Below are 17,514 nucleotides of genomic sequence, written 5' to 3'. Positions count from 1 at the left end.
TAGGCACCTCTACGGACTATAAAGGGGGTATAATTATTTTTAGGTCTTTATAACTTCTACTAATACTTTATTAAGAACTACAACAGGATCGCCTGGCCTCTTAACTGTCTTACTAGAAAAGACTAGCCCTTCTACTTTAACGCTATATATAGGCAGGCCTTTAATAAGCTTAAAAAACGGCTAGTATCGGCTCCCCTACTTACCTATTTTAACCTAAAACGGCCCTTAATATTAGAAACTGACGCCTTAGACGGCGTAATAGCTGGTATTTTTTTCTAGAAGTAACTGGATGGAGAATAGTACCCTATTATATATTATTTAAAGACTATAATAGATGCCAAGCTAAACTCCTATATCTATAATAAAGAAATGCTAGCTATTATCTCTAGCTTTTAGCACTAGTGTGTATAGCTAAAGGGAACCCCTAAGCTAATTAAGGTAGTTTTAGATTATAAGGCCCTTATAGCCTAATAAGTGCGCTAGGCAGATACCCTATTTTAGTTTAACTTTTTTATTATATATAGACTAGGCGCTATAAACCGTGCGGACGCTCTTATAAGGTATAAATAAGACCTAGATAACCAGATGGCTATAAAGATCTTATTATAAACCTAGACGCTACTATAACTAGAATACCTTAATTCTTAAATATAGGCAGAACTAAGCACAGACTCCTTAGGCGCCAAGATATATCCTATTAACTCCTCTAAACTTAACTTTATTAATAAACTACTATAGGCTAACTAAACGACCCCCTCTCTATAAGAGTACTATAAAAAGGTAAAGAACGTTACTAGCCTATAGTCCCTTAAAAACGGACTATTTAAACACTAGGAATAGCTAGTAGTAGCTAAGAAATAGAACTTACGGACCCGGCTTATTGCCAAAACCCATACCTAGGTCTCTATAGCCTACTTTAGAAAAATAAAACCTATAAAAATTATTAGTAACTGCTATTACTGGCCTGGAATAGTTATAAATATTAACCGTTATATACGGAACTGCAATTGTTACGAACGCTTTAAGTACAATATTATAACTACTTGGAGAAGAGTTGGAGGAAGCTAGTTAGTTAATACAAATACGGTCTAGGATGGAACCCGTAGAACCATATAACGAGAAATAGTAAGCAGAGTCACGTAATGTAATCTGTATAATCTATAGGATCTGCGAGATCTACAATAGAGTAAATAGAGCAGACAGAGCAGATAGAGCAACGACTTTCTTAGGAGTACAGTTGTGTATTTAAGGACCCTTAGTCCCTACCTAGATAGTTCCTTCCTTATAGTAATTCTTAGAATATAATTAAAGTTAATCTATTAGGCAACCACTCTACTAGTTATTATTACGTTATTAACTTACTTATAATACCTATATACCTAGCCCATTAATAAGTCTACTGTAGTTTCTACTATAAGGCTCCGTTACATAATTACTACCACAGTTATAGTTTTAATAAGTTAAATAATATACCACTAAAAGCAGCCACTATAACGCCGTTAACGGCAGCAACTACTTTAAGGTTAAGTAGAGATATAAATATACAAGATACTAACTCACAACTAGTTACGGTTGGGCAGTTATAGAAAATTATTAATAGGTTAAATAAGAACAACTAAATACTTAAAAAAAGATTTAATGGGATCGGAGTAGTAAAGGTTAAGTTACCTTTAATTAAATAATTCTTAGGGGAGAGATTAAAGCTTAAAGGATTCCTAACGTAAATGCATTTTAAAGTTATATAAGAAGGGGCTAAGTTAGCTATAATAATAGATTAGATAGCCTACGCAGGACTATTCCTAATGGGTTAAGCACTTAAATAGTTTAAACCCTACTTAACGGAAATATAGACTAACAGAATAACTACTACCAATTAAGAGGTATAATTTGTGTTTTTTTAGCTAAGTAGGATTCGCGGAATAATTAATATAGATATTTAGGGACCTAGAAGCAATAACTATAATAAAGAAAAAGCTTTAGGACCTAATATAGCGAACTTTAGTAATTAAGTACATAATATAGTTTTAAATACTTACTATATAGGTTAAATAGAACAATAAGGCGCTTATAGCATAGTATAAATAGGGACTTAAGGCTAAAGTCTAGGATGTAATTATTCTAATAAAAGATACGGATACCCTAAGAAAATTAATAGATTAAGCGATTAAGATTAATAATAGGATCTTCTAAAGAAAACAGGCTAAAAGAGGCTAGGATAGAGTTCTATAGTTATATAAGACGTAGAGTATATAACAACTAAAGCTAAATTAGAAACTATGGTATAGCGTAAAGCTAATAGACCTAAGTGGTACTAAAGAAACCTATAAGAGATAGGGAAAGCAACTATAAAAACCTAAAAGTTAAGGATTAAGTAATTATAGGACTAAGAAGTATAGGCTAAACTAAGGATCTTAATAGCGGAAGATATTTAAGCGGACTCTATAGCAAAAGTAATGGTTTAAAAACGGAGCTTATATAAATTGCGGAAAATAGGGTTATTTCGCTAAAGACTATAAAAGTAGTTAGAGTTATTACGTAGTAAAGGGAACTAGACTAATAGTATGTAATATATATATAGAGAGAGATAATAGTGTACTATAAGGAATAAAAGAGTATTTAATTAAAAGTTTTACGTTTTATTATAATAACGTATACTAAATTTATAAAGACACTAAGTATAGTGTAAGCTATTAGCTATAAGAGCTAGAGTTAAGAGGACTTAAAGAAACTAAAGAGTTAGATAAAGAATAAGATTAACTCTATAAGCTAGATTAAGATATTATAGCAATATATAGATAATAATTAGTAATAATAATAATAAAGTTAGAGTACTTATTAATTAATAGTAATAAGTATAGTAAAGGAACTAACTAGGGGTATCTAAACCTTAATAACGTAATAGAAGTAGAGACTAAGACCGCTATAGAGTAAGGTTTAGTAATGGGTATTATAACACCGTTAGATACGGCATCTATTGCTTTATAAGACGGAAGGAGTAATATCTAGAGATAATTAAGCAAGCAAACGACTGCTAGTGTTAGCTTACTACTTAATAAAGATAAAAGGCTAAAGGCTTAAGATTCTTAAAACAAGATAAGAGATAACTAAGATTCTTAAGAAGAGATAAGGTATGTTTAAGGACCTACAATAAACGTAAACCGATGGAGTAGGGTAGCAGCTTAGTTTAAAAATATATAAATAGGCTTGGGATAAGTGTTTCTAATAGCACAAAATTCTTAAAATAAGATAAGTGAGATTTAAGACTCTTAAGACGAGATAAGAATACTAGTAAAGCCTAGTTAGACTAAGGCTAGAGTACAACTTAAGAAAGAAGCAAGCTTAGGATTAAAAAATCCAAGGGGTTAAGAATTTAGAGTATAAATAAGGACACCTATAAGCAAGAAGTAAGCGGCTTTACTATAAATTAGAGAATCTGTAATATAAACAGTAGTTAGATTAAGAGATAGATATATAGACCTAGAGAACTTACTAGTTAAACAAGATATTCAGACTAAAGATTAAGAGTTTAATATTAAGATTAAGAAGTAAGAAGACTTTAAGAATCTACTTATAAAACGCGAAAAGAAAGAAACTATAGAGGAATTTAGAGTAAGAATTACCTTATAGTAAGAATAGAAACTAGATAAGAAATCTAGCACGTTAGGATGTATAAGGGATAGAGTACCTATATAAAGAATTACTAATAGACCTAAGATAGGCATACTAAGAGCTAAGTGGCTTACTAAACTAGAATAAGAAGAGGATTTAGGGATTCCTATTAGGTTTAAAGAATAATATATAAAAGGCTGTTATAACGTAGTAATAAGAAGATACTTCCTTACGGACAGACCGTATACACTCTAATAGCTGTACTAAAAGTGGTATAGGCAACGATATAATAATAAGTGGGAAGATTTCTATATATAGTTGGATAAAAAAGTTATTTAAGACCACCCAATTACGAAAAAAGCAATAAATTATATTAAGGAAGCCTTAATTATAATATTAAAGGATCTAGAGGAACGATTAGAGGACTAAAAAAGTAAGAGGCGCGTCTTAGTACCTGTAAATAAAGTTGTAATATTTAAATTAGTGTAATAGAGGTTTAAACTTAAAGATAAAGATAAGTTAAGAGTTAATCTAAAGCACCTAGTATACTATACGCTATTATGGATTATATATATAGATAATATATATAAAATATATAAAAATCTAAAGGAAAAGAATCGGAAATACCCTATAAGGATATACTGGATAATAGATAAATAATAGTATAAAAATGCTAAGTGTATATATAGATGGCATCCAGCAGAAGTCTAAAAGGAAGGAGATTTAATATTTTAACTAGGAAGATTCCTTACGGAAGAATACTTAGATAGATAATAATAGTGGGAATGTCTAGAGAATACCTATCTATAGTATATTAAAGAAAAAAAGTAAATTAGGCATTGGCTAAAGAATAAGCTAAGTATAATAGGATTAAGCAGCTAATAGTTGGGAAAAGTAGAGGCTTATAAGACTAGAGGAAGCTAGTAATAGAGCCTTAGACCCTTAAAGGAATTTAAGGATAACACCTAAATTTAAGAGTTAAATAGTAAGATTAGTAGTTTAAAGTATTAGTAGATAGTAGAGCAATAAGGAATTATATCTTACTAGCAGTAGTTAAAAGAATAGGGCTACTACACAGGTAAAAGGAGTACTCTTATCTATTAGTAACAATTTTAGGAGATTTAATAGCTTATAGAGGAGGCATTATTAATCTTAAAACAGGACTAATTTAGATAACTATTAAAGGGAGATAAGTTAAGATGTCTTTTAATATATTACTATTAGGGAATAATAAAGTAGTATTAGGAATACCTTAGTTATAGGAATATAATCTAAAAATTAATTAGGTTATAGGTTAGGTTAATATTAGAGATATATAATAACGTAAGGTATAATAATAAACTAAGTTAGTATAGTACTAAGTTAGAGCAATATATAAGAAGACTAATTAAGGATTAAGTTATATACTAAAGAAATACCACAAGTATAGTAAGAAGCTATGGTCACTAAAAAGTAAAAAGTTATTAGAGTATATAGTATAGGATTATAAGATAAAGTTAGAACTAGAAATAAGTCTAAGGTTTTACCTAACCTATAAGTTAATAGAAAAAGAGTTATAAGCACTTAAGGAGTTTATCTAAGAAAATCTTTAAAAAGGATATATTAGACTATTATAGTTATTAGCGGGATATTTAGTACTATTCGTACTAAAAAAAAATGGAAAACTTAGGCTATGTATTAACTATAGACAGTTAAATAGTATTACTAGGAAAGATAGGTATCCTTTACCCTTAATTAGTAAAATCTAAGATAGGATTAGTAATGCGCAAATCTTTACGAAGATAGATCTAAGATAGGTATACTATTAGATTAGGATTAAGAAAGGCGATAAATAAAAGGCAGCCTTTAGGTTAAAGGAAGGACTATATAAACTACTAATTATATAATTCGGGCTTATAAACGCATTAGCAATGTTTTAGAAGCGTATTAATAATATATTAAGAGAACACTTAAATAAATTTGTTATAGTATATCTTAACGATATTATTATCTACTTAATAAGTAAGGAAGAATATAGAGAATATGTTAAATAGGTCTTAAAGGGACTATAGGAAAAGCAGATGCTAGTAGTAATTAAGAAATATAAGTTCTTTACTAGGAAGACGGATTTTATTAGATTTATTATTAAACTAAGCCAACTTAGTATAGATCTAAAGAAGATTAAGGCTATAGTAAATTGGTAAGAACTAGAAAATATAATATAGTTAAGGTTATTTTTAGGGTTCTGTAACTACTATAAAAGGTTTATAGCTTAATAGTTAAAGGATATTAAGCCACTTATAAGATTAATAAAGAAGGAAGAACTATAGGTATAGGGAGAGGAATAAAAGGAATTGTTTAAAAAAATTAAATAGTTATTTACCTAGGAGCTAGTTCTTAAAATCTATTAACTATAGTTAAAGACAGTGGTTAAAACGGATGCATTAAACTATATACTAGGAGCGTGCTTTCTATAGAAATATAAAGATAGATAGCACCTAATAGTATACTATAGTTAAAAGATAACACTACTAGAACTAAACTATAACATCTATAATAAGGAGTTATTAAGTATAGTTACAGTACTAAAAAAATAGAGATTATTCTTATAAGGTATAGAAAAACTATTTATAGTTAAGACGGATTATAAAAACCTAATAGGGTTTCTAATAATAAAAGAACTTAATTATAGATAAGTTAGATAGGCGGAGATGCTTATAGAATACTATTTTAAAATTTAGTATATTAAGGGTATAGAGAATACATAAGCAGATGCTCTAAGTAGAAAAACTAAACTATAGAATAATAAAAAGCTATTAGGGGCTTTATTGCAAAAAGACATAGATAGATTAATTAGATATAATTATCTAAAAATTATAGCAATATAAGAAGAACAGATCCATAATTTACTAAAGAGTAATTAGATATAAAAAATCTAAGATATATAGGTAGAAGATCTAAACTTAAAGCAATATAAAAATTAAGAAGTAATATATATACTAAGATCTATTATAAAGGAGTTTATTAAGTTATTTTATAAGGGACTAACTTAAGGATATAATGGAGCTATAGGCTTAATATTAAGACTCTAAGAGAAGTATATTATTAATAGAATTTAGGGACTAGCTAGGTAAGTTATAAAAGAATATCTAGATTACTAAAGAAATAAACCAATAAGGCATAAGCTATATAGAGAGCTATAACCTATTAAAATACTAGAGAGACTATAGGAGGTTATATTATAGGACTTTATTATTAAATTACTAAAGTTAAGAGATCTTATTACCGGATAAGATTATAACGTGATCTTAGTAATAATAGATAAGCTTATAAAGTAGGGATACTTTATAGCATATATAGAAGAAATATTAGCGGAAGATATCGCTAAAATCTATATTAAAGAAGTGTTTATAAGATATAGAGCACTAAGTAAGATTATATTAGATAGAGATCTAAGATTTATAGCAGTATTTTAGGAAGTGTTCTTAGCAAAGTAAGGAGTTTAAGCAGTAACTTCTACCGTATATTATTTATAGACAGACAGTTAAACAGAAAGATTAAATTAGACACTAGAGCAGTATCTAAGGCATTATATTAATTACGTATAGAATAATTAGGTATTACTATTACTAATTATATAGTTTATATATAATATAACACCAAAAAAAGGAATAGGTATATTACTATTTAAGGCGAATTACGGATATAAGCTAAGGACCTTATTATTACTATATTAAGTAAAGAAGATAAATAGTATAGCTAAGTAAAGAATAAAGAGTTTAATAAATCTTTATATAGACCTTACGGAAACAGCTAAGGTAGTATAGTAAAGGATAAAAAGGTACTATAATACTAAGAGATCTAAGGGACTAGATCTTAAGGAGGGAGATAAAGTATAGCTACTATATAAAAATTTTAAGAGTTAACAACTAAGTAAAAAGTTAGACTATGTTAGACTAGGACCTTTTAAAATTATATAGAAATTTTTATTAGTTATACCTAAGCCAAACCTACTAGCTAGGATAAAGATCTACCCTATATAGCATATTATAATACTAAAGCTAGCACACGGGAATATTAAGCTATTAGTCTATAAAGCAGACACGTATAAAGGACAAGAGGAAAATAAATAGTAAGTTTTAAAGATTATTAGTTATAAGGACGTAGATAATAAAATATAGTACGAAGTAAAGTAAATAGGCTATAACGAGACTACCTAGGAGCTACTAGAGAACCTAAAGAACGCTATAGGAAAGGTATAGGAGTATTAAAAAAGAAAAGGTTAGGTAATATTAATAAAGAAGAATTACTAAAGAATAAGTTACTTAAGGGGGACCTAGAAAGAGCGACTGCCGAACTACTTAGAGTTATTTCCTTCTCTATTAGAAGAGAATCTGTTTTTTTATTACTAAGTTCCTATAAACCTTATTAAATAAGTTTCTACTCCTTTAAACGAACCTTCTTATAGACATGTTTTAAACGCTAAAGATAGGTATAAGCTAGACGCTAAGCTTTAAAAATATATGCAAACTCTTCTAAGGCATATTAGACCGCAAGCAATGCTAAAAATAGCTTACTATTAAGCTTTATAGCGGCAAATTAAATATAAGACCTTATAACAAATTACTTAGGGAACTTAGAGACTATTAAGAGTTATAGGACGCGTATACTTAATATTAGAAATTAAGCAAATATCGCAAGATAATTAAATATTTACTTTAGTGCACTCTATATAAAAAGAGGGCTGTTAAAATAAAGGATTTGCCAACGTAATATAAACCAACCCCTCTTTTATATAACAAGAACACGGAGATAGTATTACTTCACTAAGCAACAGTATAGAAGAGACTATACGTACATAATAAAGAGTTAAAGAAGAAGAAGGTGCTTTAGGTATTATAAGCAATAATATTAACTAAATTAATTAGATAGATATTATACCTCTAGTAAACAACTTAGAGATACTAGGTATCTTTAAGGATAAAGATAAAGAGAAGGGAGGTGGTGTTACGAACGCTTTAAGTATAATATTATAACTACTTAGAGAAGAGTTAAAGGAAGCTAGTTAGTTAATATAAGCACGGTCTAGAATAGAACCCATAGAACTATATAATAAGGAATAGTAAGCAAAGTCACGTAATATAATCTGTGTAATCTATGGGATCTACGAGATCTATAATAGAGTGAATAGAGTAGACAGAGCAGATAGAGCAACGACTTTCTTAGGAGTACGGTTGTGTATTTAAGGACCCTTAGTCCCTACCTAGATAGTTCCTTCCTTATAGTAATTCTTAGAATATAATTAGAGTTAATCTGTTGGGTAACCACTCTACTAGTTATTATTACGTTGTTAACTTACTTACAATACCTATATACCTAGCCCACTAACAAGTCCACCGTAGTTCCTACTACAAGGCTCCGTTATAGCGATAGCTACTATAGATCTATAATCCTACGAGATAAAACCCTAGGACTATTAAAACTACTTCTAATACTAAAATGCCCCTAGTAATATATCTTTATAGACTTTTATAAGCTACCTATAAACTATAACAGATATAATATGATTATAATTCTAGTTAACCGCTTTGGTAAGCGCCCGTTCTTAATCCTATATTATAAGAATATTAATGCTAAAGAAGCGGTCTAATTATATATCTACTACGTCTACCAAATCTATGGACCACTAAATACTATTATATCCAATTACGGGCCGTAATTTATATTAGCTTTCTAGAATAAGTTTACCTAGATCTTAGGCATTAAGCTAAAGCTTTCTATAGTATACTACTCCTAGATAAATAGTTAGATGGAAATTATAAATTAATACTTAGATTAGAGACTTTAGCCCTTTATTAACTACTTTTAAGATAACTAGGCTAAACTGCTACCCCTAATAGACTATACCTAAGCGACTCTACCCTACGACTCTACAGGATTTGCCCCTATTTAACTAAAAATAGGCTACTTACCCCATATAAGCTTTAACTAGGAAAGACTAGAAGGACCCTAAACCGTACGCGAAAAACTATCTTATAAGGAAGCACGGCAGTACACTAAGCGCTTAAAAAAAGCCTAGACGATAACCTATATAAATCTAGAAAAGGCCTAGAAATTAATATAATAGTAGGCGAATAAGTATAGGCGAGAGCCTAACTTTACTATAGGAGATATAGTCTAGGTTATAATAAAGAACTAGAAGATAGAATAACCTAGCTATAAGCTAAACTATTAGATAGCAGGACCGTATAAGGTTCTTAAGAAGATAGGCAACTTATATAAAGTAAAGCTCCCAGATTCGATTAAGGTTTACTCTATTTTCTCTTTAAATAAACTATAGAAAGCCGTAAACAACCTATTACCTAGATAAAAGAATAAACCTCCCCTACCAATTTAAGTTAATGGCGATAACAAATAGGAAATTAAAGAAATACTAGCCTATAAGCTTATAAGGGGAACGTTAAAATATTATATTAGTTAGAAAGGGTATAACCTAGACCCTACTTAGTACCCTATATAGAAATTTATAGGTAGTCCCTATAGGCTTTAGGAGTTTTATAGCTATTACCCTAATAAACCCAGACTCCTAAAGTACCTTAATAAGTAGATAGAGTGCTAAAATAGCAAAGATAATAAGCTGCCTATTAAGTATAAAGATAAGAATACCTTATGGATATAATATAGATGTATAAAGCCTAAGGGCAGGCTTTTTCAGAGAGGGCGGGTAATGTTACGGCGCTGGTAGAAACTAGTGGATTGTGGCTAATAGATATCAGTAGACTATAGCGGACAGTCGTAGACAGTTTTATATAGTTTTAGATAATTGCCGTTACGTAACTAGAGGATTGTATATAACGTCGGGCGAAGCTACCACTATCTCCTTTCCTTTCTCTAGCTTTAGATCCTTGTTTATTGCGCGTCCCTCTTGCCGTACTCATGCCTTAATTAACTAAGTCGCTAACAATATATAGCAAAGTAGATATTATTAAGCTATATATATAAACTGTATAAAGAGGTTAAAACGTTACGTAAGGAAAGAAGGTAAAAAGACGGGAAGAAAGAGTATATATCGTTAACTTAGTTGCTTAGTTAATACGTACATGGAGTAAAATAGGATTTAGGTCCTAGTAGAACTTGGCAGGATTTGGGTTCTGGCAGAACTTAGCAGGATTTAGTAGAACTTAGCGGAATATAGCAGAATACGGTAGATTGCCGTTAGATTACTATAGATTGCGGCAAATTGCGGTCTTGTAGTCGGTTTTTAATTGCTAAGTTGGTAGAAACAGGTAGACGTGTATAATGTGTCACGGGGGTGTCCTATAACACTCTAGTTGTTCCTTACTTTATATTTAAGGGTATTCTTTAGCTAGTTTATTATTATTATTTTTTATATTATCTCTTATCTTTAAAGCCTTAGCTTTTTATATGTTTTCTTTTTATTGCCTTTAGCTAGTAATAAGGGTTATATATTATATAGACTATATATACTATATATAAAGGCTTAGCTTTAATATTGGATAATATTCTTTAAGCGTATTTATTATTACTGTCTAAATCCCGTTTAGCCTTTAGTTAATTTCTTTAAAGGTAGCTAGTATAACACCCTTGTTTAGTATTAGGCGAATTTCTTAAAGGTTTTAGAGTTATTACTTAACTATATTAAGCTTCTTTATTATAAATCTCTTACTATTAGGTTATATTTTAGTATATAAATCTAGTTATTATTCAGCACTATAGACATCGGCATTGGCGGGGTTTCTATTCTTCGCGAACACACTAGTACCATACAATAGGGCTCTACCTAACTCCATGGCTATCTTGTTATTTAACCTTATAAAGAAGCCGTAATTTATCACAAACCTCGTTCAAAATGAAAACCGATGCGAGGGAATATCGAAGAAATCGAAGAAACCGGGAATCATCCCCTGAAGTCATGTCGAAGCACATTGACAACACATTCCGCGAATAATTCTCCACTCGCCCGTCTTACTTCCTCTCCTTACAAAGATGAAAGAATCCTTTATTTGTGTTCATTGTCTGTAGGTCTCCATTATGACACATAACACCTTTGAGCCTCTTGTTCTGATTAGTGACAGTACGGAAAGGCCCAGGGCTCCCCTTTGGCTTGCTGTTAAAGTTGTAACCATTCCCATCTCTCTGCACAGGGTATTCATAGAGACTGGTAGTACTGCTGGCAACGCTGGTAGCGCTGGAGGTGCTCCTGCTACCGCTGTTGCTATTTTTGGTATCTGAGCGTTTGAAAAGACCACCCTTGTCTTTGTATCGGTGGGGATAGCCAGATTTTCCAGTCTCTCTTGGATTCGGAGCCTTATCCAGTTATGCTCTGACTGCATTCTCAGGGATTCTGTTCAAATCGCTCTTCGGATTCTTCCCCTTGGTCTGCGCGGTAAGGACCGCATTATGAGCTACATAGGCCTGTTGTGTCTGTTAATGTTTTTTTTTTTTCGCCTGGTCATGAATGCTTACGTTTGCATTACCATTCATTGCTTCTATTGCCTTTTATTTACTCTTGCTAACGGAGGAGACTTAACAAAACTCGAGTCAGATGCGTAAATCAAGCTTGCTTGTACTAGAATCGTTTCTCAGCACGAAACTAGGATTCTGTAGTGTATATAGGGGATAAGACTAGGATGGGAGAAGGGAGGATTGATAATCCTTAAAACTTACTGCGTCGCGGGACAGATCGATTTCTAAATCCGGACAATAAGAGCTGTGTCGATAGGATGTCTAGCAAAAGGAACCCGATCGATGCGGGCATACACCAGTGTGAGCCAATGACTCTACTCATTTTTAGTTTCCCAACACTTCCAAAATCACACCCAAAATCACCAAGACTCACCCTTTTTGACTTTAATTTTCTCCACTACCACACTATGGTAAATTATAAAATTTAATCCATGCTTAAATAAGTATTATCTTTAAAATAATTTAAAGTTGTTTTAAAAAAAGCTTAAGAAATTAAAAAAGTTTTATTTAAGCTAAAAACTAAAAGACTTTTGTTTTTTAGGTCTCGCTAAGAAATTGAAAGTGCTCATCTGACTCTTCGACCCACAACTGGGCGTTCATCTGGTGAATGGGCTGTCTGTGTCAGAAATTAGCGATGAGGTGCTGACTAAGCTCTGGACACCTTGCGAGGTCAAGCTCTGCATGCAATCTAGATAGACATCAACCGCATCTACTGCATCACGAATCAATCAATATTCATCGTCTGCGTCATCTCTATCATCAATTAGACCCTCAAGACACCTCCGCTGTGACCTTATGACCTTGTAATTCCAACAGTCTGCCTGGCGTATATGGGCGAATGTAGCCAACCAGCCAAGAGTGGTCCTTCAATTACCCCACCCCGCAAATTCTCGGGCTGCTCTAACTTCATCTTGAATAAGAATTCGTATAACCTACGAGAACGATGATTTCGGACATGAAATCTTGATACACACACCATGGCCTCGCTCAATTTATACCTCAAATCATTACAGGACCCGGATCCGTGGATTATTGAACAAAAGGTCTTCGATGCTCTGAACCACTATCTTCAGCCTGACAGCATAGTCTCTCCAGAATCGGCGGCCATGGCTATTGACAACCTGACTCCGATGAAACGAAGAGCTGTACAAGAAGCTGGGGAAGATGTTGAGGAGCCGGAAGGCTTTCTCTTGGAACTTTCTTGCATCTTCATCGAAATCGCGAAGCAAATACCGCATGATCACCCGTCCCAGGAAAGATATATTCAATTTTTCAAAGATCTAAGCTCATTACCACCAACCACTATTACCGCTAACGATGTACATGAGATTAGGTTTCAACTACTCTCGCGACTTGTATATGCTAATCTCAATCTGCAGGGATACAATATATGTTTCTGGACTGGCCTTCCAACACTAGATACGACTTTGGAAGAAGCTTGGCTCGGTATGCATTTTTTTCATACAGATAATGTCAAAACTGACTTGCTTGTCAAGAACCAAAAGAAGAGGACGATACTTTTGAACCGTTTCACCAATGGGTCAATCTGAATTGCTTTGCCGCTCGCCTTCTAGCCTCTGGACTCGTTAATTGGGTTCATTTTGCTATTTGGTCGCTCAGAGATGCGCTAGAGTGCCGGCCACCCAAGTCTCGGGATTTCTGCGAATTTCGTATCATTGCCGCGGCGCAGTGGATTGAGTATAGCAGTTCTAAACTCCTGAGGAGACTGGATGAGGATGGTGATGACGATGACGATGAGGCTCTAAAACGAGTGACAGCTGCAGGTCCTCTGTATAAAGGCAAGCCTGGCCTTTGCCCGGAAAGGTGGTTGTTCTGGAAGGAAAGATTTCGTTCTATTGCGCGGGAGGTTGATTCGGAGGAGATCAAGAGTTGCGCTACTAATGCAGCGAATGCGATGGATCTTGAGGAACAAAAGGCAAACCAACAAACAAGCGAGCACACTAAGCAGCTTGGACATTCTGACGCCGGTCCGCAGTAACCAGTCGGGATTCATAGCAGCGATGAAGGCAAGGAAGATGGTACCGTGGGAGGATTTCCTGCGCATGCAAGCTAGCTTAGGTACATGTAGTCTTACAAGAACCTCTGCTTCTTTGGACACGCTACCCCGGAGATTAATCCACTACCTATTCTGTCGACCTGAATCGGAGTTACTTATTACCGTCTTACCCTTGACTCGGTCACCGACTCGGTCACCGACCTAGTCTACACCTTCATGTAACGTCAAGCACCGGGAAGCGAGACACTCTTAGCCTAACTTATAACTTTAATAACTTTGGTAATATTATTCTTAAATAAAACATAAAATATATTTATATAAACTATTATATTAGTAAAATTATATTTAGGCCAAAAAATAAAAGAATTTTTTTATTTTTATTTTAATAAAATTATTTAAAAAAGGCAATATATATTATATTATATTATATTATAGTAATTTCTTAACTTAGTGTTATATATTAATATTTATATTTATTTATTATATTTTTAATATATTACAACAGTTTGCTAATTACAAATATAATAATAATCTCTATATAAAAAATTATTATTATATATATAAATATATTTTAGAAAAAACATTCAAAAAATAAAAACACTATCACTATAAAAATATAGCTTTTATATCCTATTCTTAATACTTTTATATTTTTTTAATGTATAGACTAAGTAAGATTAGTCAATAAAAGCATAGTTTATAAAATTTACAAAGTTTTATTATATTAAATATTAAATAAAGTAATATACATAATTTTATATATAAATAGCATTATTTATATTTTTATAACGTTACCTATATATAGTTGTAATATTAAATAATAAAAAATCCGAAAAAACCATATAAAATATTACTAAAATATATAAGTATTTTGAATATTCTAAATATTCTAAATATTTTATAAAATATATTATTTTTATACCTATAATATTAATATAATAATAATATTATTATTATTATTTATCATTAATATATATTACTGTTATTTAAAAATGCTATTTTATTAATATTTAATACTTATTATACTATTATACTATTTTCTAATTACTTAAACTTTTTATAATATATATATTATATATATATGTATTACACTGTTATTACACTATTATTATAATTTTTTATAAATATACATATTATTATAAAATTGTTTAAAAATAAAAAAATGTTATAAATAATTGTAAGTATAAGTATAACATATAAGTATACTGTATAATTTTTAATTTAATTTAATTTTTAATAAATTTTTATATTAATAGCATTAATATATATTAAATTTATATATAGAAAAGATTTATCACAAATATTTAAATATATATAAAATATAAAAAGTATAAAAATATATACTTTTAACTAGTAAATAGTTTATTTATTACTAATTTTGGTATAAACTTAGTAAACTTATTAAAATCCAAACATATATATTATTTTATTATTTTATTTTATAAATTTATTTAATATATATTATATTATTATATTACAAATTTATTTTATTAAATTATTTGTTAAGGCGGTGTTATTTAAAGATAAAGGGTGTCTCGCTTGGGGGGGTGTCTCGCTTCCTGGGGTCCCACGTTATAAATAGTCTCTTTTCTTCATAGATCAATCTACACACGAGTCCTTCTTTCTTACAATCGGTGCACGGACTACCGATCGACATATTCCGATCCCCTGGGTATGCTTAATTTCATTTTGGCTTGCAGTTCAGGTCACTTCATTGGCTATAATTGGCATGCGAAGGTCTTTCAGGCAAACGTAGCGGCCCTGGGCCCTTAATAGTCAGGAGCCTTGGCTGGATTATGTATGGGTGCCTCCTCGCATCTTACCTTTTTCCACTTCAAGAGTCTTTTCACCTAGAGCAGCATATTGCTACTCCCGCCCCCTCCATCAGGAGGCTTAAATGCACCGTCGCAGCGTTGCTGAAAGAGCCCGACCTGAATCGACATCATACGCTACCGGGTCACACATTCGTTCTAGGGAGACGAAACTCTTCAAGCTCCTCTAGATCAGCAATTGTGTTAAATTTATAAGCTATATTGTATATAGAATCTAAACTAAAGTCTTTAGCACTAGTTCAAATTAGGAGCTTAAAGCTCTATCTTTAAACTCTAGATTAAATCTGTTAACACGCGACGTAGAGTATACTTCACTTAAGTCCTTAGTGGCCTTTTACTAGGTACTCTTTCGCAGGATTGAGTTTAGTATAGATAAAAGTTATAGAAATAACTTAACAATACTTGTATATAATGTGTATACTAACCAATACTAATTACTTAATATTACTTTAAGTTAACTATAAGGATTTTATCTAAGTGTGGAAATAACTATACTTAAATATTTATCTAATGCTATATAAGTAAAAACATCTACAGTTTCTAAACCTAGTGGGATTAGCTTACTTAATTATCTAATTATCTTAATCTATCTAATTTAATATCTTCCTAGCTTACCTAGCTTAGTTATTTATATTACCTAAAGAATATAGCCTATTTACTTAGGTCTCTAATTTTATTAGTATCTTAACTTATATAACTCTTCTTATCCTTTATAGCCTTAGGCTTTAAAAGTTTTAGTTTTAATTTAGCCTTTACTTATTCTAGCTCTACTATTTAAATTAAATTATCTTACTCTTTTAGCCTTTCCCTATTTGAGTATTTTTTTCTATATTGCCTGTACTAATACCTATACCTATTCTTAATATATTATAATACTATCCTCTACCCCTTAAAGATTTGGCATAAAACGTTTTTTATATAAACTAGTATTAAATAAAAGGTCTACCCTATCTATATAGCTTTTATTAGCTATTATATAAAATTCCATTTCCTTTATTATATCTATTATTATTATTAATTCTATTTATTGCCCGATTTGGTCCCTTTTTTAGGTCTATATAGGCTTCTACCATCTATTTATAGGAAAAATCCCTATAAGGAGAAAACCTAGGTATTACGGACCTTATATTAGTAGTATAACTATTAAGGAGAGATATAAACGGGTTAGTGGGCTCGATGAAATCGGCCTCTATACCTCCACGCGGTGGAGCCCGGGAACCTGGCAGTTACTATTGATGTTCCGTTTGGATCGTGTTAATAGACTACTAGAGCAAACGCAGAGACGTGTGTACGGCTACGCAGCGCCTACGCAGCGACGTGGTGGTGGTGGTGTGAAATTTTTTTACTGGGGGGTGAGCCCCAGCAAAAAGTTTGAATATAGCTACCACGTCTATTATACACGTTCGGTTATTCGAATCGACAAGCAATTATCCCTCCGGCGTACCCCCTCCCTCCTACAAATACTATATACACCGCATAGCAACCACATATATACGCAAACAATCCGCTCCCTAAGCGTAGCAGAGGCCCCCCATTTTAATATTACCTGGTAACCTAGGTATCTAGTTATAGGGACTGGTCCCCCTATTA

At 31.6% G+C, this 17,514-nt stretch overlaps 1 protein-coding gene across 1 annotated transcript; it reads left to right on the top strand.

The window, feature by feature from the left end:
- The first annotated feature begins 13,173 nt into the window (after positions 1–13,173).
- Positions 13,174–14,347, top strand: K441DRAFT_672002 (uncharacterized protein). The gene is made up of 2 exons (XM_067650498.1): positions 13,174–13,521; positions 13,572–14,347. The coding sequence occupies exons 1-2, from the start codon at positions 13,182–13,184 to the stop codon at positions 14,072–14,074; spliced, it is 843 nt and encodes a 280-aa protein (XP_067496185.1). The 5' UTR covers positions 13,174–13,181; the 3' UTR covers positions 14,075–14,347.
- The last annotated feature ends 3,167 nt before the right edge of the window (positions 14,348–17,514 follow it).

Source organism: Cenococcum geophilum, assembly GCF_001692895.1.
Source record: "Cenococcum geophilum 1.58 unplaced genomic scaffold K441scaffold_116, whole genome shotgun sequence".
NCBI lineage: Eukaryota > Fungi > Ascomycota > Dothideomycetes > Gloniales > Gloniaceae > Cenococcum > Cenococcum geophilum.
This window is presented reverse-complemented; position numbering and strand designations above follow the sequence as displayed.